This window comes from Otolemur garnettii, unplaced genomic scaffold, assembly GCF_000181295.1.
Source record: "Otolemur garnettii isolate 467f Iridium unplaced genomic scaffold, OtoGar3 scaffold00046, whole genome shotgun sequence".
Taxonomy (NCBI): Eukaryota; Metazoa; Chordata; class Mammalia; order Primates; family Galagidae; genus Otolemur; species Otolemur garnettii.
This window is the reverse complement of record NW_003852441.1, coordinates 7,163,570-7,188,992: the sequence shown is the minus strand read 5'-3', so window position 1 is coordinate 7,188,992 and position 25,423 is coordinate 7,163,570. Positions and strand designations below refer to the sequence as shown.

General features: G+C 37.6%; 1 protein-coding gene and 1 non-coding gene across 4 annotated transcripts in view; both read left to right on the top strand.

The window, feature by feature from the left end:
• The window catches only part of MAP2K4 (mitogen-activated protein kinase kinase 4), a 153,229-nt gene that overhangs the window by 10,571 nt on the left and 117,235 nt on the right, over positions 1-25,423 (top strand). The window contains exon 2 of one of the 3 annotated variants that reach the window (XM_003791083.3): positions 1,934-1,966. The exons of the other annotated variants lie outside the window; for them this stretch is intronic. Coding sequence (XP_003791131.1) covers positions 1,934-1,966 — 33 coding nt within the window. The remainder of the gene's footprint in view (positions 1-1,933; positions 1,967-25,423) is intronic. 3 annotated transcript variants of the gene reach the window in all.
• On the top strand, positions 19,550-19,714 carry LOC111725685. The gene has a single exon (XR_002773698.1). It is a non-coding gene; the product is annotated as a U1 spliceosomal RNA (small nuclear RNA).

Sequence of the window (25,423 nt, the reverse complement as noted above, 5' to 3'; positions counted from 1 at the left end):
CAGTCTCTGGATTAGTTATCAAGTCTTTTCTTAGAAATAGTGTAGAGAAATGGATGTTTGAGGCCCGAGAACTAATTCACCTGGTCACTCCATTCATAATTAGATAAAAAGAGCAAGTCTGTATTTATGCTGTAAGAATTTCACAGCTCCCCCCACCCCCCAAGCTACTTACCTTACTGATGATACAACTTTGAGTTTTGAGAACTTTTTAACACTTAAACTGGGGCCTTAGCTTCTCATGTTTTAAAGCAGTCATTGGTGAGAGTCTACTGTTCTCAGTCACCTATACTTTAACATTTAAAAAAAATTTATTATACATTTTATTCTATACCTTTTATTTTACATAACCTTACATGCAGATTCAACTTATTTTCTTCATATGCCTTTTATTTTTCTTGTTCTTCTCACCATTTATACTGCTGTTTTGTTCACTACTTCTCTCACCTTTTAATTTTGCTGCCTAGTAACAGCTATTCATCACAGTATTTAGAACTACAAAGAGAAGAGTAAAAGTTGCCATCAAGTTGAGTGTTCCACAGCCACCTCTGCAGTTGTGGTAGGTGAGTGTTACCTCGTCCAGGGTGATGGGGAGACTTGCCTGGTGCTTCCAGTGAGCTCTTTTCTTTTGACTTGCTCTCCGCCCATTTAGCCTGGTAGCAGGCTAGCTGACTTTTAGTTGCTTAGACTTGTAAGACCCATGGGTCTCGGATTTTGTTTTCTGTCTGAATTCTGTTCCTGCTGCATATTTGGTGGGGCAGCATATTGACCTCTAGTGGCAGAGAGAGGGGACCAGTGTACTGCATTTCATGCTTGCCTGGGGGACTACTCCTTCCTGCACTTTCACCAGTGTGACTAGGTAGTCAGTGGTAGGTTACTTTGTGGCTCACCAAAGGTACCATCATGTTAGAGAGCTCTGTTAGCATTTTTCAGTTTTTGTGTATTATTGATGATGTCATCTTAGAATCTTAGGAATTTTGATAACTAGATGGGAGAGACTACTTAATACATCCTTCCTTCAGTACTGGCCCCTTTCCCTACTTTTTTGATTGTATTTCTATAAACACAGACCCTTCTAAATTTACTTCCCCCATTTTGTTCCCCAAGCAATATTAATAAACACAAGCATAGATAGAGCACTAAGAACAATAGGTAGTCACTCAGTAAACTAGAAGGCGAAAGAATATTTTGTGAAGTCTTTTGTTTTAAATGGAATGTTTTACTGTGAATTTTGTTAAAAAATGCATCTATGTATATGACATATGTATAAGGTATAACCAGATCTAATTGGATTTGGAAATGTGTTCATGTTTTTCTTCCTGTAACTTCTGAGGTCCTGCTTTATCATTTCTAGATAAAGAAATTTTTTTTAAGGCCTATTTTAGAAGAGTTTTAGCCCTTTAGCAGTTCATAGTCTTACTGTTTGAAGTTAGCTGATTGACTAGAAGATGTTGCTTTATGTGTGTCTTAGTTTCACAGTTTAAGAAATACTAAAACTTTTTGTATCATAGTTATGGTAATTAATCATGGGTAGTTGTAAATTAGTAAAATGGAGTTAGCAAAATAACATAATAATTATGAATTCTTAGGTTGAAAACAATGAAAAAATTAACAGCTATCTTAATAGTTACTCTTAGTATCTAAGGGCTAATAGCTATTTTTTTATTGGATAGATATGAAAAATACAAGTTAAGATAGTATAATGGAATTTAAAGCTAATTCCTGTTCCATACAATGCAATACATCTGCATCTGAAAGAGCTTAAGTTTTTAAACACAGCCCTGTGGTACTTTTGTCTCTTGGTGGGGGTAATGTGATATGAATTGCTCTTGAATTAGCTTTATTCAAAATGTGATATAAAAATGCAATGTCATGTTCTGATTTTGGTTTGTTTGATTTACAGTAAATGAACTGGAACTTATCTCTTTTACTTTAGGCTTTCAGATAAACTTCTGTGAAAAGGCACAAAGTAAGCTACAAATTTTATGATACTATGTTACTTATTTTTTCCATATCCATCTTGGTATTGGGAATGTATCCTCTATTGTTTCAACTAACCAGCCATGGCAATTTTACATTAAAAGAGCTTCCATTTTTCATTCTATTTTCAGATACAAAAAAAATTGTATTATATTCTTGATTGTAAATTGTTCTTGTTTTCACTTGAAGTAGGAGTAAGATGTATATTGATATTTATAGAAAGATGAAGATAGGTAGAGGAAAATATATATAGGTATTCAGACTTAGCTATAATTGAATTTACAAGTTCATTTTAAGATTGTGGTGTAGGCTTGGCGCCTGTGGCTCAAGCGGCTAAGGCGCCAGCCACATACACCTAAGGTGGCAGGTTCGAATCCCCAGCCCGGGCCCGCCAAACAACAATGATGGCTGCAACCAAAAAATGGCCGGGCTCTGTGGCGGGCACCTGTAGTCCCATCTACTTGGGAGGCTGAGGCAGGAGACTCGCTTGAGCCCAGGAGTTGGAGGTTGCTGTGAGCATGATGCCATGGCACTTTACCCAGGGGGATAGCTTGAGGCTCCGTCTCAAAAAAAAAAAAAAAAAGATTGTGGTGTAAAAAGTATATAGCTATATTCAGAGCGCTTGTGCTTCAAAATCAACCTAATTTAAACCATACATTGAGTGCATTTTAATTTTTTTTAAACAAAATTTTTTTTCTGCCTTTCCCCTCCCCCACCATTCTGTTACTACATAAGTCTTCATATAATGCAACAGATTTTCATAAAAAAGCAAAGCTTACAAACTTAAAACAAATATGCTTTATATTTAAATGAGATTTTTATAAAGTACAGTTAAAAAAATCTTATCTCAAGGAGACTATTCTCCAGTTAATGTTAAAATATTTCAACACATAAAGTAGTTTTACTTTCTGCTTGTTTATTTGTTAACTAGTAAGGAATGGTGCCCACTCTTTGATATGTATCATTCTTAAGTGAATTGGTTCAAAGGAAAAAAAGTTTGACCTGGAAAAAAACATTTCTGCTACATTTGAAAAATGTTTTTGATGGACAAAATGCTAACTTTCTTATTGGCTGAGTATTGTGAGTCCTCTTTAAATGTTTTTAGCAGAGTTTGTTTCTTGAGTGTTTCTCCCATGATTTACATATATAGTAAACAAGGTACTACCTAAGGTAGCTAGGCCTTAGGATAAAAAATTGTAATTGATCTATTATTATTACCCTTCTCTTGTTTTAGAGAATATACTAAAATTAGTATATGATTTCCTACCTGTAGTAAATCTTACATGTATGATATACATATGACGTTACACCTTCTGTTTTATACTATCTTTTAATTTCGCGCATTCACTGTGATAATTTTTAGCTTTCATTTACATTTTACCATTTTTTTGTTTAATATAACAATATTTAGCTTTTATTTATACTACATATATTGATATAAAATCTAATTTAAGGAAAAAACCTGACTTAAAAATTTTAAAAATAAATTCTCATTATTGTTCTATTCTGTAACTTAGTTTTTATTGTAGACATAAAACAAGAGAAACATATTAATTATATATCTGATATTTAAAATTGTGTATATGATATCTATAAATAATCTACCTCTGTAGGTAGATTAAAAATGTTTTTGGACTTTCTAAATGGTTTTCTTAATGTTGTAGAAACAGTAGGTTTGCAGTGTGATCTGCTTTGATACACATGGAATCTAACAAGGGAGGCTTGAGATAGCAAAACCTGTTGGAACTTAATTATATGGTGGGAGGAGCATATGCATTTCCGCTTGGACCCTTGCTTTGTTGCCTTCACTGCATCTTCACACTGTGCCTGCTTTCTCCTGGCTTTTCACATCTCTTGGTTTCTCTCTGTTCTCCTTGGGAGGCTCCTCTTGTTATTTTCCAGGTATTGGGATTCAACGCAGTTAAATTCATTCATTCATGAAGAGCAATTAGACACCTAAGAACCATATAGTGAGCAAGATTCTTGGTACATAAATGGATAGAAGTAGGTCGTCGCCCTTAGCAGGTTTATAATATAGTGAACTGGAGTTGATCTTTAACTGGTTATGTGTTCTATCATTGATACTGCACACAGATTGATTAGTTGCTGAAGCCAGGCTGAGGATGGTGGAGGAGCTGATGTGCACTGGGCACTTTTGCTCCTGCTGCTCTCACAAGAGTTGCCATTTTCACCATCCCTGCTTTCTTGATTGTAGACCATGCTTCAGGGATCCAGTGGTGGGTCTACCCTACTTTGGAGTTAAGCAGAGCTATCTGTTGGTTCAGACCTTGGTGGAAGACGGAGGGAAGGGAAGCACACACACTGGGGTGGGAATAGTTGGGGAGTAGGTAGTGACTGATGGTCAGACCCAAGTTGATAGCATTAATTTTTATCAGTACCTATAATTTAGGATGAATTTTTAGTTGCTTATGTGTATTAATACTTGTTTACAAGGCTGGTTCTGTGTTTTGCATAATTTATAAACTAAAAGTGCAATTTTGTAATGTTTGTAGACAATCTTCTGGTTTGTACTGGAATACAAACAGTGACTTTTTGTTAAAAGTGGTCACTGACTTTGTTGAAAATAAAGGGCTTGAGATTATCAGAGGAGTTATTTCTCTATTGGGGCACACTTTAATTCCAGAATCTCTAAGGGTTCTAAGAGGTATTTCACTGTTATCAGATAAGCTTGTATTTAATTCGTCAAAAACAATTATACATATGTTTAGTAGTTGGAGGGGATGGAGCAAAGAGCCCCAAATTAGATATTGTTAAAGTCTGATAAGTTTTGGATATTGGCTGCTTCAAGTGCTCAGTTCTCCATCACAAATCATAAAGATTTATTACATGTTGATTCTGATGACAAATGGAAGCTCTGGAGGTTTAATTTTTTTCATTGTTTGACTCACTAGTTTTTGTTCTTTATATTGTTACCCCACCCTATTCCAATCAGTTTATTAATCAGTTGCCTGTTACAAGTTAGTGGAGTTTTATTGGAGATGTGTATACATGTATTTATATGCAACAACTAGAGATTATATATTTGGGAATCAGATTTCTAGAGAAATTCAGTAAAAATACACTCTGTACTTCCTAGTCTTCCTTTATATAGATTATGGTTTCTGCATTTATCTGCTCTTTGGTTTTCTAACTACATATCTTTATTTAAGATAATATACTTATTGTAGATAAGAAAATAAAATTTAAGTTATATTTAAGGCATTTAAGTTTTTTGGAGTCTGAATATAAGAATATTTTAGGAAAAAACCACTCATTTGTAAATGTAGAGTTCTAAGTGTAGAGTTCTTACATCAGAAGATTGTTTAAGTTACCATTTAGAGATAATGGTTTTGTACATGTAAAGGTATTTATGTAATTTATGACAAGGTTTGAATTATCACCTCATTTGCTTTAATGAGCTAACTTTGTAAACACAACTCTTTATATGATTTGCTTGCTTTAAAAAACCAATTTTTGTGGGTGGGTGAGGATTTGAGTAAAAACATAGTTTGTTGTTATTTTTTCTCCCAGTTTCCAAACTACCCAAGAAAGTTATTGTTCTGTAATGTCTTCATGTTGATTTTGCTTGAAGAGCAATTGAATTACCCTATGTGTACCACTCAAAGCAGAAGACCTACTTTTTTTTTTTTTTTGCAGTTTTTGATGGGGGCTGGGTTTGAACCCACCACCTCCGGCATATGGGGCCGGTGCCCTACTCTTTTGAGTCACAGGCACCGCCCAGAAGACCTACTTTTTTTAAGAAACCATTTTTTGAGAAATGCTTTTATGAAGTCAAATTTATGTTAGTGTTGTCAGCATTCTGGTTTTTTTTTTTTTTTTGGATGAGAAATTTGGTGCATTAGGATCATTGCACACAGGGATTTTCCTCAGAAAATGCCTAACAATACTGTGTTGATGAGAGTTACAGTAGTTAGAGTTTGGGAAATAGTCTTGATAATTTAGTTTTCACATGAGGCACTTTCAGCCTTTTCTTCCCCCCGTACTGCAGCGTATTCTCAGCTCATGACTGAAGACTTCTTGTGTTTCTGTAGTTTTCTTTATTATACTTTTGGTGGCTTTAAAAATTTTTTTGTGGGTTTTAAAGATTGTTTAACTTGGGAATGTTTACATAGATAGAGGATGTTTATTTAGAAAATTATATGGTCCGTAGCTGACAGCTATCCTTGATGCCACTGACTGAAATTAGGCTACAGGTGGTGGTTAGTTTTGGTGATACTTTCTACACTGTTTAAAACAATCACTAATTATTTTTTTTCCAAAAATATTGTACATTAAACTTTTCCACATTCTTTTTAAGGAGCAGTATCTGATAGAAATCTTCCTGCTCCTAGCAACAAAAATCATATTCAGGGAGAATTCATGTTCTTGCCATTTTCAAGTTCAAATATAATTAGGTAACATTCCCTTTGGAATCGTATAAATATAAGGGGAATAGATAAATCCTTACTCTGCCCATCTACTACTGGTATAATTTTTGGGCTTTAGCTAGTACAAAACCTTTTTCTAAGCAGATACACTTTCTGTTGGCAATTTGTCACATGCTCTGCAGTGATGAATATATTGGGTGTCAGTTTAGCTATGGCCACTATGACAGAAGTCTCATTTTCCCACTAACTCCATCATCTGTATAAATTTAAATAAACCACATTAACCTCTAGTAGCAGAAAATGTAGTCAATTTGCCAGTTAAACTTCACTACTAATACTAGCAACAATGGAATGTTTGACAAAACTTCTGTAGTTGAACAGAAGAGAGTAGAAATAAATGATGTTGCAAAGTTTCCAGAGAGTATTCCCAACTGAATCCCTAGTTTAATTGATTTTCTTTTTTTTTTTTTTTTTGGGCGGAGCCTCAAGCTATCCCCCTGGGTAGAGTGCCATGGCATCACGCTCACAGCAACCTCCAACTCCTGGGCTCAAGCGAGTCTCCTGCCTCAGCCTCCCAAGTAGCTGGGACCACAGGCGCCCGCCACAACGCCTGGCCATTTTTTTTTGGTTGCAGCCATCATTGTTGTTTGGCGGGCCCGGGCTGGGGATTCGAACCCGCCACCTTAGGTGTATGTGGCTGGCGCCTTAGCCGCTTGAGCCACAGGCGCCGAGCCGTTTAATTGATTTTCAATTTAGCTTGCAAATTTAGAGTGATGGTTTTCAAATAAGGTATAGTGAATACTTCTCACTACATAGCTTTACATAGCTTTATGAGTGTTTTGCAAATGTAAACAAAATGTCTGCATGAAAAGACGTGCTGGAAGGAACTTGTGACGTTCATCTTGGTGTCGTCTTCTCTTTAGTCATGGTAGAACTGCCAAAAGAACATTGATGAGAAGTGAAAGTCAAGTGAATATAAAAGCATTTTCATTCCTTTTAAAGAAGCTCTCACATGTACAAGTATACAAAAACACAAATGAAACAGTTAACAGATCTGTATGTGCACATGTATACATAGTGTATAGAAATAGGTATAGATATTACCAATGATGAGAAGGTCTGGGATCTTTAAAGATGGATTAAATCTAGAGTCTTCTCTGAAGAAGTATATGTTCTTTGATAGATCGAACATGTATAGAAAGCTATGTGGTAGAAGTAATAATAGATAATTCTGTGTGGCAAACCCTGTTCTAAGCACTTAATATTAACTCCTTTAATTCTCACAACAGCCTTACGAAGTAAATATAATAGTTGCCATAAATGAGGAAACTGAAACACAGAGGTTAAGTAAAATTGCCAGAGTCATACAGCTCATACTGCTAATGAGTAGAGAACTGTGTAAGCTTTGTTTGCTCATAGGTTACATGTTGTAAACCATTATATTTTAACTGATTCCAGAAAAAATGCAACAGGGGTTCACAGGAATGATTTTCTAAATCAACCAGAGAGCTTTTGAGGGGTCTTCCCTTGCAAGTGATCATGAAATCTTGTTACTATTTATATCATTTCTGATTTTCTGGCCTTAGAGAGTTTCATAGTATTATCTTATAAGGCTTACTGAACACTAAAGGAGAAAGATTCCTTCTCTTGGCTTTGAAGCTAGGGACATAGGAGATGTACCACTAGGGAAAAAATGTTTAAGAAAAAGCCAAAACTCTTCTGGCTTAGACAGATGCAGAGAATCAGCTGCTCTAGGATTCTCAAATAACTTGTATTCCTGGGAACAAGATTAATAGGTCAGGAGACTGGGAAGTCAGTGGGCAAGATGACATAGCTATGATGAGCTGCATAAGGACAGACTGTACAGACCACCTTAAGAACAAGTGATGATGCTTTTAGCAAAAAACCTTATGCCTCTCTGCTCTTAACTTTCTTTTTGGCGGAGGTGGAGGAAGGGACATCATTTAGTTTTTAAAAATGCTTAATGATAGAAAATTTGAAATATACCATAGAATAGTGTAATGAATCTCCTATGTATCCAGTTGTCAACATGTGGCCAGTCTTACTTCATTTGTTTCCTCTCTCTTCACCTGTCCCTATTGAAATATTTTAAAGCAAATTCTGATTATCATTGTGTCATCCTTATAAATGTCAGTCACATGTCTTCTAAGTGATAGTCTTAAAAAGTAACCTCATTAGTACTATTCCACCATTAAATAAATGAAACAGTATTATCACATAGCTACTCAGTGTTCACATTTCCCCAAAGGCCTCATAAATGCTTTATTTACTTTAATTTGTTTGACGTTGCAACAAGGTACATGAACACATTGTGTTTGGTTATGTTTCTCTAAATCTAGAGTATTTCCCTCTTCTCTTTTTTCTTACCATTTATTATCTCATTAAGTAAGAAATGTCTGATTTCAAATCAGAAATTTAGTTTATTAACTGTCAAGCAAGAAGCAGTGCAGCTGTTCAAAGTGTGTGCCTAAACTGTCTTCACAGCCTTGCCATCTTAGCAGTAGCTTGTGTATGCCAGCAGCTAAGAAGCCTGGAGAATGAGTGCTGATGAAATTGCGAATTTCCCACAACTTGTTGAGGATTGAATATTTTTTCTTACAAGAAGTGGTCTAAATCCTGGAAAAAGCAGTAATCAGCCTGTGCAAGGTCTGGTGAATACAGTGGATGACAGAGTTTCCAAGTCCAGCTTCTGTAGTTTGAGCAGCGCTGTTTGTGTGATATTGTTGTCTTGCAAGAGGACTGGCCTGTGTCTGTTGACCAGTCTCAACTGCTTCATTGCAAGCATTCTCATCATTTCGTCCAGTTGGTTGCAGCAGACATCGGCTGTAACTGATTGCCCAGGTTTCGTGAAGCTATAGTACACAGTACCAGTGCTGGAGCAACAGACACCATTAGCTTTCTCTGATGAATATTTGGTTTTGAACTGTGTTTCAACACTTCATCTTTATCCAGCTTTTGTGCTGAATGCTTGTAATTATCAAGAAGAATCCATTTTCATCACGTGCAGACAGTATGGTGTTGAAATGGTTTGTCATTGTGTGATGACAGCAAAGAAAAGCAAGCTTCAAGATTATTTCTCTTTTGAGGTTTGTTTACTTCATGCAGAATATGTATTATCCAGCTTCTCTACCTTGCTGATTTGTTTTAAATGGTCAATATTATTGGAATAGTAACATCAGACCTTGCTGCTGATTCACCTGTGGGTTGAAATGGATTCACTTCCACTATAGCTTTTAGCCCATCATTATTCAACCTTGGTCTCAGGTCACCACATGGCTCATTTTCAAGAGTAAAATCACCAGAAAGGACCTTCTCAAACCATCAGTGTACTGTATGTCCATAAGCTACATCCTTCTCAAACACTTCATTGATATTTTGAGCTGTCTGTGCTGCTGCATTGGTTCCATGATGGAACTCATATTTAGAAATAACATGAGTTTTTGACTTATGGTTTCACAAAGATTGCTTTAAAAATAAATTTGAAAGATAATCACAAACAAAAATGTACATTTCAAAGAATGAGGGTGTACCTTCATGATAAAATAAACAACTCCCGCCCCCCCGAAAAACCCAAGACATGTTGAAGAGAAATGTCAGAACTATCAACTGTCAAACTTAGTACTGAAGAAAATTGGATATTTCTTAATAACCTAACATTGCTGAAGAAAATTGGTTCACTGATTTTGCAGCATTTCACGCCTTCTGGATTTGGCTGGTTGCATCCTTGTAGTGTTTGACGTGTTTGTCTGTGCCCTGCTGTTTCTCTTTCACTAGAGGTAGATAGTGTATGCTTCTTGCTGCATCACATCAGGAGGCACATGATTTCTGGGTCTAGCTCTTAATTGAACACTGGGTTTAGGTGCTGTCACTGTGGTAGTATAAAGTTCCTCATCGGCCTTTCATCTGATGGTTTTGGCCAATTAATTTTGTCTACATTAATTATTTCATTAAGGGTAGGTTAACTCTTAGTTCCAGGTGTTTCTGGGCTCACCAAATAGTAGCCGTATCCAGCCAAAAAAATGATGTTTGTGTTGAGGTATACCATTAAAAGCAAATTGTAGAAATAAGCATTGGTCATCTCTGATATTTTCATCTTCTTCAAAACTTGGAGTCAGAGAGGACCAGTGCATACACATTATATACAAGCATCTATTGGGGTGTTCTGTACCGTGAGAGAATAAAAACTAAACATGATTTTTTTATGCCCTGGAGCATGAGTTGACCTATTCATAAATCAGCATTCTTTAATCTCTGAAGATAATCAAAAGCCATTTTCAGTAATAAGATAATAAAGTATTCCTGGTGAACTTGAAGTACCAGTGAATATGGAAGACTAGTTCCATCAATCCCAAATCAGAGTCTAACTTTTAGTATTTGTATGCAGTTTTTAGAATGCTCAGGTCCTGTGAGGCATTGCTTTCCCAGTACTTGGGAATCAGATTTAGTTGTGAAAAGATAGTTTGGTGAGGATAGGAATAAGTAAAAGTTCTCATCCATGATTAAAAAAATAAAAATCTGATGAACTTCAGGTGTTCCTGTTAGCAGTTAAGCTTTCCAGTGACCAGTATGCTCTTGTCCAGCAGGGATTGTTCACCCTTCAGCAGAGGTAATTTCTTTTTTTTTTTTTTAGACAGAGCCTCAAGCTGTCCCCCTGGGTAGAGTGCCGTGGCATTACAGCTCACAGCAACCTCCAACTCCTGGGCTCAAGCGAGTCTCCTGCCTCTGCCTCCCAAGTAGCTGGGACCACAGGCGCCCGCCACAACACCGGGCTATTTTTTGGTTGCAGCCGTCATTGTTGTTTGGTGGGTCGGGGCTGGGGATTCGAACCCGCCACCTTAGGTGTACGTGGCTGGCGCCTTAGCTGGTTGAGCTATAGGCGCCGAGCCAGAGGTAATTTCTTAACCAGCTCTTCTTCCCTATTCCTATTCAGATATTCAACTTCACGTTTTGAAGTCTGTCCTCATAATGTTCTCAAACTGATTGGCTCTTTTGATTTTCTTTCTTGTATCATTAGTGAGTGACAAATGAGAAACTTTTCAGTCACAATACTCATATACTGTGTGAATAGGATGCAGGATGAATAGGATCTTCGAGTGCCATTCACTCTTGATTATTCTTTATTTAGTCTGATCTTAAAAGTCCATTTATAGTATATGTTTACCATCAACAAATAATTCTTGTGTCCACTAAGAAATGAAAGTGTTGTTCACAACTTAGTGTTTTTCAGATGGGGAGATATTTAATGAAGGTCAAAGAAAGCTCTTCAGGTAGGGACAGGGGATTATAATAATGCTGTAGTTATTGCTCATAGAAATGCAGTAATAGCTTTGTGTAGAAGATGCCTGTTCGTCTTCCACCTTTGTTTGCTTTTGTAATAACATAGTTGGCTTTTAATTTAAATTGGCCTGTAAATTGTTACTAAAAATTTCTTTAAAAAAATTACATAGAGCTCGGTGCTTATAGCACAGTGGTTACGCCGCTGGCCACATACACCAAGGCTGGCAGGTTTGAACCTGCCTGGGCCAGCTAAACAACAATGAAAACTGCAACAAAGAAATAGCCAGGCATTGTGGCGGGCGCCTCTAGTCCCAGCTGTTTGGGAGGCTGAGGCAAGAGAATTCATTAAGCCCAAGAGTTTGAGGTTGCTGTGATGCGAAGGCACTCTACTGAGGGCAACACAGTGAGACTCTGTCTCAAAAAAAAAAAAAAAATTACATAGCACTAAAATGGAAAGTCAGTGGTATAGAAGAGTGTCATAGCTCAAGGCAGTTAAAAATGCCAGATATCTTTTTTTAAAGCCAAAAGATGGCTGGTTAATTCATGTGTAATGCAATTTTACATTAGGAGCATTTCTTTAGTAAAAGCTCTTAGCTAATTTTTTTCAGAGAACCTGCATATCTTCCAGTTATATGCAATAAATTGGGCCTATCAGGAAATTCAGATAAAATACCCTATTGATTTCTGAGTGAAACTATATGTCCTGAAGGTGTTAAATCAAAAACCTTGAGCTTGAGCTGCATGTTGTGGCCTCTAAGTCCCTGCTACTCTGGAGGCTGAGGCAAGAGGATTGCTTAAGCCCAGGAGTTTGAGGTTGCTGTTAGCTATGACGCTACCCAGGGTGACAGAGTGAGACTGTCTCAAAACAAAACAGAACCTGAGCCTGAATTCTTTGTTTATTGAGGAAATATTTGAGTTGCTGTGCCGTGGTTGGTGCTGTTGGGAAAGTACTGAGACCTTGGACCCGTTGGAATGTTCTGTTTAATTTCCAGTGGTCAGAATCATCAAGATGAATGTTTACGTCCTGATTGTGAAGAGTGCTTGATGTTCAAGTGTTGATTGTGTTCCTGAAGGAGTTGTTATGGATAAATACAGTGTGCTGTTGATGATTACTTAAGTATTCTATACATTTATTGTGACTTTTTTTCCTCCTCTCCCCTGTTATTAAATTATTGCTAAACATTTGATAGTGTTCTAGCATTGGTGAATGTCTTTTAAATAAAACTTTCGGGTAGTGCAGGCTACCTGAAAAACTCTTATTTTCCACTTTTTCAAAGCAAGAATTAGTTCGTATTTTGAATGCAGATTTTCTCTGTCTATCAGTGCAAATGGTGAATAAAATTTAGTCTTACTGTCATTTAAAAGTGCCATGTAGTGGTAACAGGTTACATGAAGGTTAGTGGTCATAATTACATTAAAACATGTACAAAATTATGAATATGGACTAAATTGATTCTTCTTTTGTGCTTCTGGATTCCTAAGGAACTATGGTGTTTCCCTGGAAATAAGACCTATCCAAAAAATGAGCCCTAGCAGGATTTCTATGCATTACCCCAACAATAAGACTTAGTGATGGGCGTGGCTATGTAGCATATCTGCATAGCCACACCATGCATTTCAATGCAGAGAGGAAGACAACCCCTGAAAATAAGCCCTAGTGTGTCTTCTTGAGAAAAAATAAATATAAGACAGTGTCTTATTCTTGGGGAAACACGGTATCATGGTGAAAAGCAGTATTACAGGCCAAGTTTTATGTGGTGGAGTGAATTTTTTGCTTTGAGGATAAGGTAATTGATCAATTGGTTAAGGGAGTCAAGTGTGCAGTGGAGAGAAGTAAGCTTGGAACAAAAAAATAAACTGTGATCCATTATGGAGCCAAGCACAAAGAAACGGAAGGAAGGTAGACTGATTTTCCTGAGCTAGGATCATGTGGACATATGTTCATTCTTTGCTTTAAGATGTTCTTGAAATTAGGAGTTTGCTAGTTATTTGAAGCCTTAGTAATTCTTTATATATATATGTGTGTATATATATGAATTATATATAAAGAATATATAAATATTATATGTACAAATTATAATTATATATAAATAATGTATATATATAATATTTTTTCTTTCTTTCTTTAGAGACCAGGTCTCTTTCTGCTGTCTAGGTTGGTGTGCAGTGGCACATTCGTAGCTCACTGCAACTTCAAACTCCTGGGCTCAGCTGATCCTCCTGCCTTGGCCTCCTGAATATCTGAGACTGCAGGTGCATGCCACCACACTCAACTAACACTGTAGTTTTCTTATAGAGGGGATTTCACTATGTTGCTTAGGCTGGTCTCAAATTCCTGGGCTCAAATGATCCTCCTGCCCTCCTGCCTCAGCTTCCCAAAGTTGCTGGTATTATAGGCGAGAGCCACTATGCCTATTTCTTAATAGTATTCTTATATCCATTTGTATGTCAGCTATTGATATATGTGGAGTTAGTGTCAGTTCCCACAAGGCTTAATGCTTCAAGTTTGTCCCCACTTAAGATGCTAAGTATAAATGGGCTGCCCAGAATACCCACACTTATGCTTGGGTATCTACAGATTTGAGGTTCCATTGACTGTCTCCCTACTCCCCACTTCCATACTTTGCTAGAATGGCTTACACAGTGTAGGAAAGCACTTTACTTACTGTTACCAGTTTGTTAAAGGATACAGTTCAGGAACAGCCAAATGGTAGAGATACATAAGGCAGGGTATTGGGGTGAGGGGACAAAGAGGTGGCACAGAGCTTCTCTGACCTATGTAGGCACACCATCCATGATGGGTTTTGTCAGTCTGGACATTCCCCAAACCCCACTGTTCAGGGGTTTTTATGAAAGTTTCATTAGATAGGCATGATTGATGATGTCTTTGGCCATTGGTGATTAAACTCAGGCTCTAGTTCTCCTTTTTGGAGGAGCGTGTGTGTGTGTGTGTGTGTGTGTGTGTGTGTGTGTGTGGTGGTGCGGGAGGGGACAGGGTGTCAGCTGGTATTACAATTCTAGCCTTTAATCATTGGGTGGATTTTTTTCCTGGTGATCAGGTCCCTTTACTGAAGTTAAAGAGGGAACCTCCAAGAGTCCCTAGACTCTTGTATAAATTTAGATAACAGCTAAAAGGGTCTTGTTATGAATAACAAAAGACACTCCTGTCATTCAGGAAATTCCAAGGGTTTTAGGACCTCTGCAAAATTGCTATGTTTTTTATTATACCCCAGGTACTTGTGTAGCAAAACTGCCTTGCGCACAGAGGCCCACAGCTTTGAATCTGAGGGTTTCTAGGAGGTTATTGTTGATCTGTATTTACCTGGAAAGAAGAGTGGGAGCTGAATGTCATTTTAACTACTGGATAGTTGATTTTCTGAAAAGGATTGACAGGCCTGTTCTTTGAGCAAATGGGTATTTTCAACACCTACATCTTACAGCTTTATCTTAATTTGCTAATGGAGTTCATATAGAATTGAAGTCCAGAAGACTTAACTACTTATGATTGCTTTCTTATATGCTTAATAATATTCTTCTAAGTAAATGTTCCAGGAAGTCAGATCTGGTTGTTCTGGTAGTTCAGTTTGTGCTGTTGTGAGTACTTTACCTGTCAGCTGAAATATAGAGCCTTTCAGCTCTGTGGTCTGGGACTACTCGCTAGACCTCTAGGTCATTGTCCTTCAGCCAAGCGCTGCCCTGTTTCTTTAAATTGTGTTGTGCAAGTATTTTTTTTTTCCCCCATCACATCATGGCATAAAAAAGATTTGGAAGCACTGATTGAAAAAATGCAGGTAGTGTAGTTAGTTATACAATAGAGCTAATGTGTTTATTGTATTTAGAGTGTTGGAAAATTAGAATAGGGTGGTGATACGATGTTGTGGGGTTTAATGTTACCTCACTAGAGTTCAAATAAGAGCTCTCTTCCATTCTTTGGAGAATATCTGATATATGCCTCTGATGAAATACACTGATATCATCCCCCTACTCCCAGTCTGTGTTAAAATTGTATTTCATGAAACCGTCCCTGGTGCCAAAAAGGTTGGAGACCACACTGCCTTTATTGCCTCTTGGTATGCGAAACATTTCCTCTTTCTGGCTAGAACTCTGAGCACCCTGTATAGCAATAGGGGTTTGAATGGCAATCCTTTCTTTCATATTAAGGATTGTGAAAGATAATGGTTTAAATAAGCTGGGTACTCAGAATTAACACATAATTTCTCCCTTAAACTAAGGAAAGAGATATATTAGCAGTTATGGCTACTACCTTTTGGGTATCCATTTGGAACCTTCTCAGGGTGGTTGTGTAATTGTGTGATTCCATCTCTCACATTCCTATGAAGTCTGCTTGCAAAATCATTAGATCATTGAAGTTGGAGGTTGGGGATTATATTGGATAAGCTTTTTCTTTTTTGTTGAGGATTAAAATACTGTTAAATTTAACCAATACATATACTTTCACAACTCTAAAGTTAAGTGTAGAATGTGAAAAAATGGTAAAGGCATACAAATGTCCAAGTTTTCTTAGGTATTTGAAAGCGCCTATAATAAGGCCATTCTAAACTTGTTTTCTAGGCCTTCAAAAGATTGAGTTTAGAGAACTAATTGGTCCCTTTTATAAAGTTCTGATATAAGTAGCAAGGAGATTGTAATTAAAATATAAGCAATGTAACAATGTAAAAAAACTGCAACACAGGGGAGGCCGAGCATGATGGCGGATAGGAAAGACGTTTAGTTCAGCTCCTCTGGACCAACAGGTGAGAGCAATTTGGCTGGATCATACCCGGTGTGGAATATTGGCGTGGAGTGGCAGTTGCGGGTGTGCAGTGTGCTGGCGGATTACTGGAGTTGGGAGTATAATACGTGCTGCTCCGTCAGCCTGTCCTGGCCTGGAGGGAGCACAGGCGGCTGAGGCCAGCCCCTTCACGGAGGTCCCAGAAAGAAACCCATTGTGGTTTTCAGATCTTGGGGGTAGCTAGGTGTTGAGTGGAAAGATTGGTGAAGTGTGGACTCCAGAGCAGAATTTGGTGGCGGGAGTGGGGTGCTGTCTGGAGTGGCTCTGCTGTGGTTTGGTGGCAGGCGAGACATACACGTGGGGAAAATACCCGGATAGGAGGTGGGCATTGTCATAAAATCTGGGCCTCTTTCCATGGGTCTAAGGCGCGGAGGTCTAAATTCCACCTGCGGGGACTCAACCTAAGTTTGGGACAGGCTCAAGATATCCCGCACTCCATGGGAACGTTGCAGGGGAATCTGTGAGACCTGCCTCTGAAGATTTTTTGAGATCTGTGGAATCACAGTTAGGCAGGGACTGAGTGCCAAGCGGATGATTGGGTAAACTAGCGATCACCAGGAACAATCAAGCTGGGAAACAGGTATAAGCCTGGGAACCACTCACAGCACCACCTGGTGTCGAGAAAGTATATTCCAACATAAATATATTCTTCGATCCTTAAAGTATATATGTGTATATAAATATATATAATTTACATATGAATACATAAATAATTTTGTTTTTGCTTTTTTTCTTTTATTTTTCTCCTTTTTCTTTTTTGGAGTCGTGGTTAATGTTTTTTCTTTTTCTCTCTCTTCTTTCCTTCCTCTTACGCTTGCTGAGATTGCTTACATCAGGCTATTAGAGCTTTTTAAAATCTTGTTTCAGTGTGTCTTGTTTTTTTTGCTAAGTCCTCTGGTTGGCTCTTTTCCTAACTCCAGTTTTTACATTCAACAAGAGCAAGGGCTCCTGTATTTTTTTTTCTTCTTTTTCTTTTTGTTGATTGTAGAACCTTAGCTTGATCTGTTCTCTCTCCCTGCTTCACTCCTCAACATTTTCTCAGATGATAGAATGTCTCAGAATGTCTTCTACTGTTCTTTCTTTCTTTTTTCTTTTTTTTGAGACAGTCTCAATATGTCACCCTCCGTAGAGTGCTGTGGCTTCACAGCTCACAGCAATCTCAAACTCTTGGTCTTAAGCAATTCTCTTGCCTCAGTCTCCCAAGTAGCTGGGACTACAGGTGCCCAATACAATGTCCAGCTATTTTTTTGTTGCAGTTGTTGTTGTTTTTAGCTGGCTGGTGCTAACTAGCCTGGGTGTATGTGGCCGGCACCCTACCCACTGAGCTATGGGTGCTGCCTCTTCTACTCTTCTAATCTTTCTCACATAATGTGCTTCTGTATCAGCTAAGATACTCCCCACCCCTTCTTTCCCTCCCCTTTTTTTCTTTCTTTGGACTGTTGTCTCTCTCTTTTCTTTCTTAATTCCTTTTCCCTTCCCCTCCTTTATTTGATTCAACGGTATGTTTAATTTCCTTTGTCTATTCTTTTTTTCAATATTTTTTCTCTCCTCATTTTATGTTTTCTATTTTTAATTTTATTTTGTTATTTGATTGTCTCTTCTTGTATCTCCACCCTTTCTTTGCTGAGGGTGAGTGTGACACAGTTGTGGTCTGGTAGGTAGATTGCAGTAGTAATCTGGCTCAAGTAGGCCAGAAGAACTCTATGGATTGGCCCCAGGAAGACCATGCTGCAGTACTTTTCTATTTTTCCATTTTTTTGTCTCTCTCTCTTTTTTTTTTCCTCCTTATCTGCCTTCAAGTTTCCTTTCTTATCTTTTGTGTTTGCTCTTTTTCTTTTCTTCTTTATTTTGGGCAGAGGAAGAGTCTGAATGTGTTCAGGTTGGTAAGGAGTACCTGATTTAGAGGAACTCACCCAGTTCAGCTTCTCAAAACCCTTGAGCAGTAGAGGTGGTGTTAGTGCGGGACTGAACAATAACATTTCTTCTGTCACTCTCATCTTTCCGTCCCATCCTCCTTCTCTCCTGTTCTTCAATTTTCTTCTGTCAGTCCTCCTTCCCCTCCTTTTTCTTTTCTTTTTTTTTTTTTTGCTTCTTTTTCTTTTTCTTTTTCTTTTCTCTTACTCTTCTTTTTTTTCCCCTCCCTTTTTTTGGGCCTTTTTTTCCTTCTCCTTGCTTGTTCCAACCCTCTCCACCTTCTGACCCCATACCAAGAGGTCTTTTCATCACCTAAACTCTGAGACAAGGTAACTTGAAGCCCAAGAAGAAGTAAGAAGGAAAAAGGTACGCAAGGAAGTGAACAAGAAGAAAACACACATGAAGAGAAACCAAAAGAACAATTCAGGCACCATGAAGAACCAAAATAGAGCAACTCCTCCCAGGGACCACAAAACATTTATAACAGGAGACTCCTATAAAAAATTAATAGATCTGGGTGGTGCCTGTGTTTTAGTGAGTAGGGCGCCGGCCCCATATACCGAGGGTGGCAGGTTCAAACCTGGCCCCAGCCAAACTGCAACAAAAAAATAGCTGGGTGTTGTGGCGGGCACCTGTAGTTCCAGCTACTCGGGAGGCTGAGGCAAGAGAATCACTTAAAGGAGTTGGAGGTTGTTGTGAGCTGTGATGACACGGCATTCTCCCCAGGGCAATTAAGTGAGACTCTGTCTCTTAAAAAAAATTAATGGATATGACAGGAAATTGAAAATATGGATGATTAAGATAATAATGGGATTGGATGAGAAAATGGAAAGACAGAACCAAAAGTTGGATGAGAGGTATGTAAAATATAGAAAAGATAGAGATGAGCTTAAAGAAATGAAAGAGACAATCAGGGAATGAAAAGAAGCTATAGAAAGTATCAAAGATAGATTAGACCATGGAGAGGAATATCAGAGTTAAAAGATAAAGTCTTTGAGTTAACACAAGTAGTTACCAAGTCAGAAAAGAAGAGAGAGAAAGCAGAGCGGGTGCTTAGAGAACTGCAAGATGAATGTCATGGAGCATTTAAACATACAGATAATAGGAATTCCTGAAGGAGAAGAAGATTGTTCCAAAGGTGTGGATGCCCTAATGGAGACTATCATAAATGAAAATTTCTGTATTTACCTGGCAGGGGAGATAAACATGATCGTGAAGGTGGTTTTCCGAGGGCAAGGCTTATCCATTGTACTCTGGATGTGCTGACCCCTGCAATTTCCCCAGATGTGGGAAACTCAGCTACATAATTTGTGATAGTGGGGGACTGCGTTCACGCCTTTCCCTGAAGAGAAAAAAAATGAAAATTTCCCAAGTTTTACTAAGCATCCTGATATACTCCTTTCAGATGGATATTGAAACCCAAGCCATCTCACCTCTAACAGAGCCTCTCCAAGGCACATAATAATGAACCTGTCCAAAGTCAAGATGAAAGAGGAAATTCTACAAGCATCTAGGAATATGCACCGATTAACCTATAAGGGTAGCGCCATTAGGATGACAGTAGATTTTCTTTTTTTTAATTAAATATTAGCTGTGTAAATTAATGCAATCATGGGGTACAGTGTGGTGTTTTCATATACAATTTGAAATATTTTTATCAAACTGGTTAATGTAGCCTTTATGTCATTTTCTTAGTTATTGTGTTAAGGCGTTTATATTCTACTTTTAGAAAGAGTCACTTGTACCCTTGAAAGATAAACCATAGAGGTGATCCCTCCAATCACCCTTCCTCCACCCATCCACACCCCCCATATTCTTAGGTTATAGTTAGGTTATAAGTTAGTTTCGTAATAGGGCTGTGCACATTGGATACTTTTTCTTCCATTCTTGTGATACTTTGTTAAGAAGAACATTTTCCAGCTCTATCCATGTAAACATGAAGGAAGTAAAGTCTCCATCTTTCTTTATGGCTGCATATGTGTACATATACCATAGTGTACATATATGTACATATTCTATGGTGTACATATACCACAGTTTATTGATCCATTCGTGGATCAGTGGGTACTTGGGCTTCTTCCATGACCTGGCAATTATGAATTGGGCTGCAATAAACATTCTGATACAAATATTTTTGTTGTAATGTGGTTTGTAGTCTTCTGGATATATACCTAATAAAGGAATTGCAGGATCAAATGGCAGGTCTATTTTTAGTTTTCTAAGTGTTCTCCAGATGTCTTTCCAAAAGAAATGTATTAGTTTGCATTCCCACCAGCAGTGTAGACGTGTTTGCTTTTCTCCACATCCACGCCAACATCTCTGGTTTTGGGATATGGGCTAATCTTACTGGAGTTACATGATAGCTTAAAGTAATTTTGATTTGCATTTCTCTGATGATTAAGGGTGATGAGCATTTTTTCATGTGTGTGTAGGCCATGCACTTGTCTTCTTCAGGTTTTTTTTCAAATCCCTTGCCCACCCCCCAATGGGATCTCTTGTTCTTTTCTTGCTAATATGTTTGAGTTCTCTGTGGATTCTGGTTATTAAACCTTTATCAGAGACATAACCTGCAAATATCTTCTCCCATTTTGAGGGCTGTCTGCTTGCTTTACTTATGTGTTCTTGGTTGTGCAGAAGCTTTTTAGTTTGATCAGGTCCCAGTAGTGTATTTTTGATGTTGCTTCAGTTGCCCAGGGGGTCCTCATAAAATGTTTGCCCAGGCCGATTTCTTCAAGTGTTTTCCCTACACTTTCTTCTAGTATTTTTATGGGTTTGTGTCTCAAGTTTAAATCTTTAACCCAGTGAGAGTCTATCTTAGTTAAAGGTGAAAGGTGTGACCAGTTTCAGTCTTCTACAGGTTGCCAGCCAGTTTGCCCAGCACCATTTGTTAACAGCAGTCAAGCTGAAAAAACAGTCAAGGACTGTATTCCGTTCACAGTGGCGCCAAAGAAGATGAAATATTTGGGAGTTTACCTAACAAAGGATGTGAAAGATCTCTATGAAGAGAACTGTGAAACTCTAAGAAAAGAAATAGCTGAAAATGTTAACAAATGGAAAAATATACCATGCTCGTGGCTGGGAAGAATCAACATTGTTAGAATGTCCATACTACCCAAAGCAATATATGATTTTAATGCAATTCCCATTAAAGCCCCACTGTCATACTTTAAAGATCTTGAAAAAATAATACTTCATTTTATATGGAATCAGAGAAATCCTCAAATAGCCAAGACATTACTCAGGAATAAAAACAAAGCAGGAGGAATCATGCTACCAAACCTCAGATTATACTATAAATCCATAGTGATTAAAACAGCATGGTACTGGCACAAAAATAAGAGGTAGATGTTTGGAACAGAATAGAGAGCCAACAGATGAATCCAGCTATTTACCGTTACCTGATCTTTGACAAGACAGTAGATTTTTCAACCAAAACTTTCCAAGCTGAAGAGCATGGTCATCCAACTTCAACATCCTTAAAGCAAAATAATTTTTAGCCCAGAATCCTGTATCCTGCTAAACTTAGCTTCAAAATTGATGGAGAAATCAAATCTTTTGCAGATGTACAAGCACTGAGGAAATTCATCATAACTAGACCAGCTCTACAGGAAATATTTAGACCGAGTCTCAATTCTGAACACCGCAATGGACCAGCATGAAATTAAACACCTAGAAGCCAAAGACCAGAGCTTAGCTTTCAAAGTGGCACAAAGGACAAAATCACAGAACAAATTATCTCATAATAATATGAGTAGAATTCCACCACACTTATCAGTACTCTCAATAAATGTTAATGGACAGAATTCCTCACTAAAGAGAGACAGGGTGGCTGAGTGTATAAAAAAGACACAAGCCATTCATATGCTGTCTCCAGGAGACACACTTTGACCCGAAAGACAAATCAAAACTCAGGGTGAAGGTATGGAAACCAGTGTTTCAAGCAAATGGAAATCAGAAGAAAGGAGGGGTTGCAGTCTTATTCTCAGATACAAGCTGATTCAAAGCAACTTTAGTCAAGAAAGACAAAGATGTACACTTCATCCTGGTCAAAGGAACAATACAATAAGAAGATATCTCAATTTTAAACATTTATGTGCCTAACTTAAATGCTTCCTGATGTGGGAAACAGACTTTGAGTGGTCTGAGCAATACAATATCCTCTAACATCTTAATAGTCTGGGACTTCAACACCCTTCTGGCAGAACTGGACAGATCCTCTAAACAGAAATTAAACAGGATATAAAGGACTTAAATGTGACCTTAGAACAAATGGGATTAATAGATGTATATGGAATACATCATTCCAAAACAAAATAATATACTTTTTACTCATCAGCTCATGGCACATACTCAAAAATACATCATATCCTAGGATATAATTCAAACCTCAGCAAAATTAAAGGAATAGAAATTATTCCATGTCTCTAGGCAATAATGGTGACACTCAACTCCAACAATAATATTCATTCCCATGTAAAGTCTTGGAAACTGAATAACAATGTGCTGAATGATAGTTGGTTCAGGAGGAAATAAAAGAGGAGTTTGTTAATTTCCTCAAAATAACAACAGTGAAGACACAAGTTACCAAAACCTGTGAGATACAGCAAAAGCAGTCCAGAGAGGAAAATTTATAGCACTGGAAGCCTACCTTTGAAAAATAGCACATCAGCACACTCACAAATCATCTTAGAGAATTGGAAAAAGAAGATCAACCTAACCCTAAAACCAGCAGAAGAAAGGAAGTCCCCAAATTAAATCAGAGATTAATGAAATTGAAAACAAAAAAAATCATTCAAAAAAAATTCATGAAACAAAAAGTTGGTTTTTTTAAAAAAGTAAATAGATAAACCTTTGGTCAGACTAACTGGAAACAGAAAAGTAAAGCTCTAGTAACTTCAATCAGGAATGACAAAGGGGAAATAACAGATGCTACAGAGATACAAGAGATTATCTCTGAATACTATAAGAAACTCTACACCCAGAAATTTGACAATGTAGAAGAAATTGGTCAATATTTGGAATCACATCCTCACCTTAGTCTTAATCAAGAAGAAATAGATCTTCTGAACAGATCAATTTCAAGTACTGAGATGAAAGAAACAATAAAAAACTTCCCAACAAAAAAATGCCCTGGCCTGATGGCTTTACTCCAGAATTCTATCAAACCTTCAAAGAAGAGCTTGTTCCCATACTGCAGAAAGTATTCCAAAAAATTGAGGAGCATGGAATCTTACCCAACATGTTCTATGAAGCAAATATCACCCCGATACCAAAACCAGGAAAAGATCCAACTAAAAAGGAGAACTACAGACCAATTTCCCTAATGAATATAGATGCAAAAGTACTCAACAAAATCCTAGCCAATAGATTACAGCTTATTAAAAAAGTCATACGCCATGATAAGTAGGTTTCATCCCAGGGATGCAAGGCTGGCTTAACACATGCAAATCCAAAAAAGTAATTCATCATATCAACAGAAGCAAAAACAAGGACCCAATGATCCTTTCAATAGGTGCAGAAAAAGCATTTGATAAAATTCTACATCCCTTTCTAATTAGAACTCTGAAGAATATAGGCATTGGTGGCACGTTTCTTAAACTGATTGATGCCCTATATGACAAATCCACAGCTAATATTTTATTGAATGGAGTAAAACTGAAAGCTTTTCCACTTAGAACTGGAACAAGACAAGGTTGTCTTCCATTGCCACTACTATTCAACATAGTGCTGGAAGTTCTAGCCAATACAGTCAGGCAAGAGAAAGAAATAAAGGGCATCCAAATGGGAGCAAGCAGAGGAAGTGAAACTATCCCTCTTAGCTGATGTTTAGATCTTATGCTTAGAGACCCCCAAAGACTCAACCACCAGACTCCTGGAAGTGATCAAAAAATACAGTAATGTCTCAGGATATAAAATCAGTGTCCACAAATCAGTAGCCTTTGTATTTGCCAATAACAACCAAGATGAGAAGGTAATCAAGGGCACAATTCCCTTCTCAGTAGCGTCAAAGAAAATGAAATACCTAGCAACATACCTCACAAAAGAGGTGAAGGACCTCTATAAAGAAAACTACGATCACCTAAGAAATGTCAGAACATGTTAACAAATGGAAGAACATACCATGCTCGTGGCTGGGAAGAATCAACATTGTCAAAATGTCTATGCTTCCCAAAGCAATCTATAGATTCAGTGGTACCCCTATTAAAATACCAACATCATACTTTCAAGACTTGGAAAAAGTAATTCTTTGTTTTGTACGGAATCAGGAAAAAACCCATATAGCCAAGGAGATTCTTAATAATAAAAGCAAAGCCAAGGGCATCAGCCTGCCAGACTTTAGGCTGTATTACAAGGCCATAGTGATTAAAATTGTGTGGTATTTTAAAATAGAGACAGAGTATCTGGAACCCAGTAGAAAACAGGGAGATGAAGCTAACATCTTTTTGTTTTTTTCCTGAGACAGAGTCTTACTCCTTTGCACTCAGTAGAGTGCTGTGGCATCACATCTCACAGCAACCTCCTACTCTTAGGCTTAAGTGATTCTTTTGTCTCAGCCTCCCAAATAAAATAATAATAAATAAATAATATAAAATAAATATAAATATAAAATAAATAATATAAAAAAAATAAAATAAAAAAAAAATGTTGGGTCTATAGGCACCCAACACAATGCCAGGCTACTGGCTATTTTTTGTTGCAGTTGTGATTGTTGTTTAGCTGGCCTGGGGTGGGTTCGAACCCACCAGCCTGCGTGTACGTGGCTGGCACTATAACCACTATGCTACAGGCACTGATCCAAAGCTAACATAGCCACCTAATCTTCGATAAACCAGTCAAGGGCATACACTGGGGGAAAGAATCCCTATTCAATAAATGATGCTGGGATAACTGGATATCCACATATAAAAGACTGAAAGTGGACCTGCACCTTTCTCCACTCACAAAAATTGATTGAAGATAGATAAAAGACCTAAATCTAAGGCATGAAACAATAAAAATCCTCAAAGAAAGTATGGGGAAAACACTTGAAGCTATTGGCCTGGGGAAAGACTTT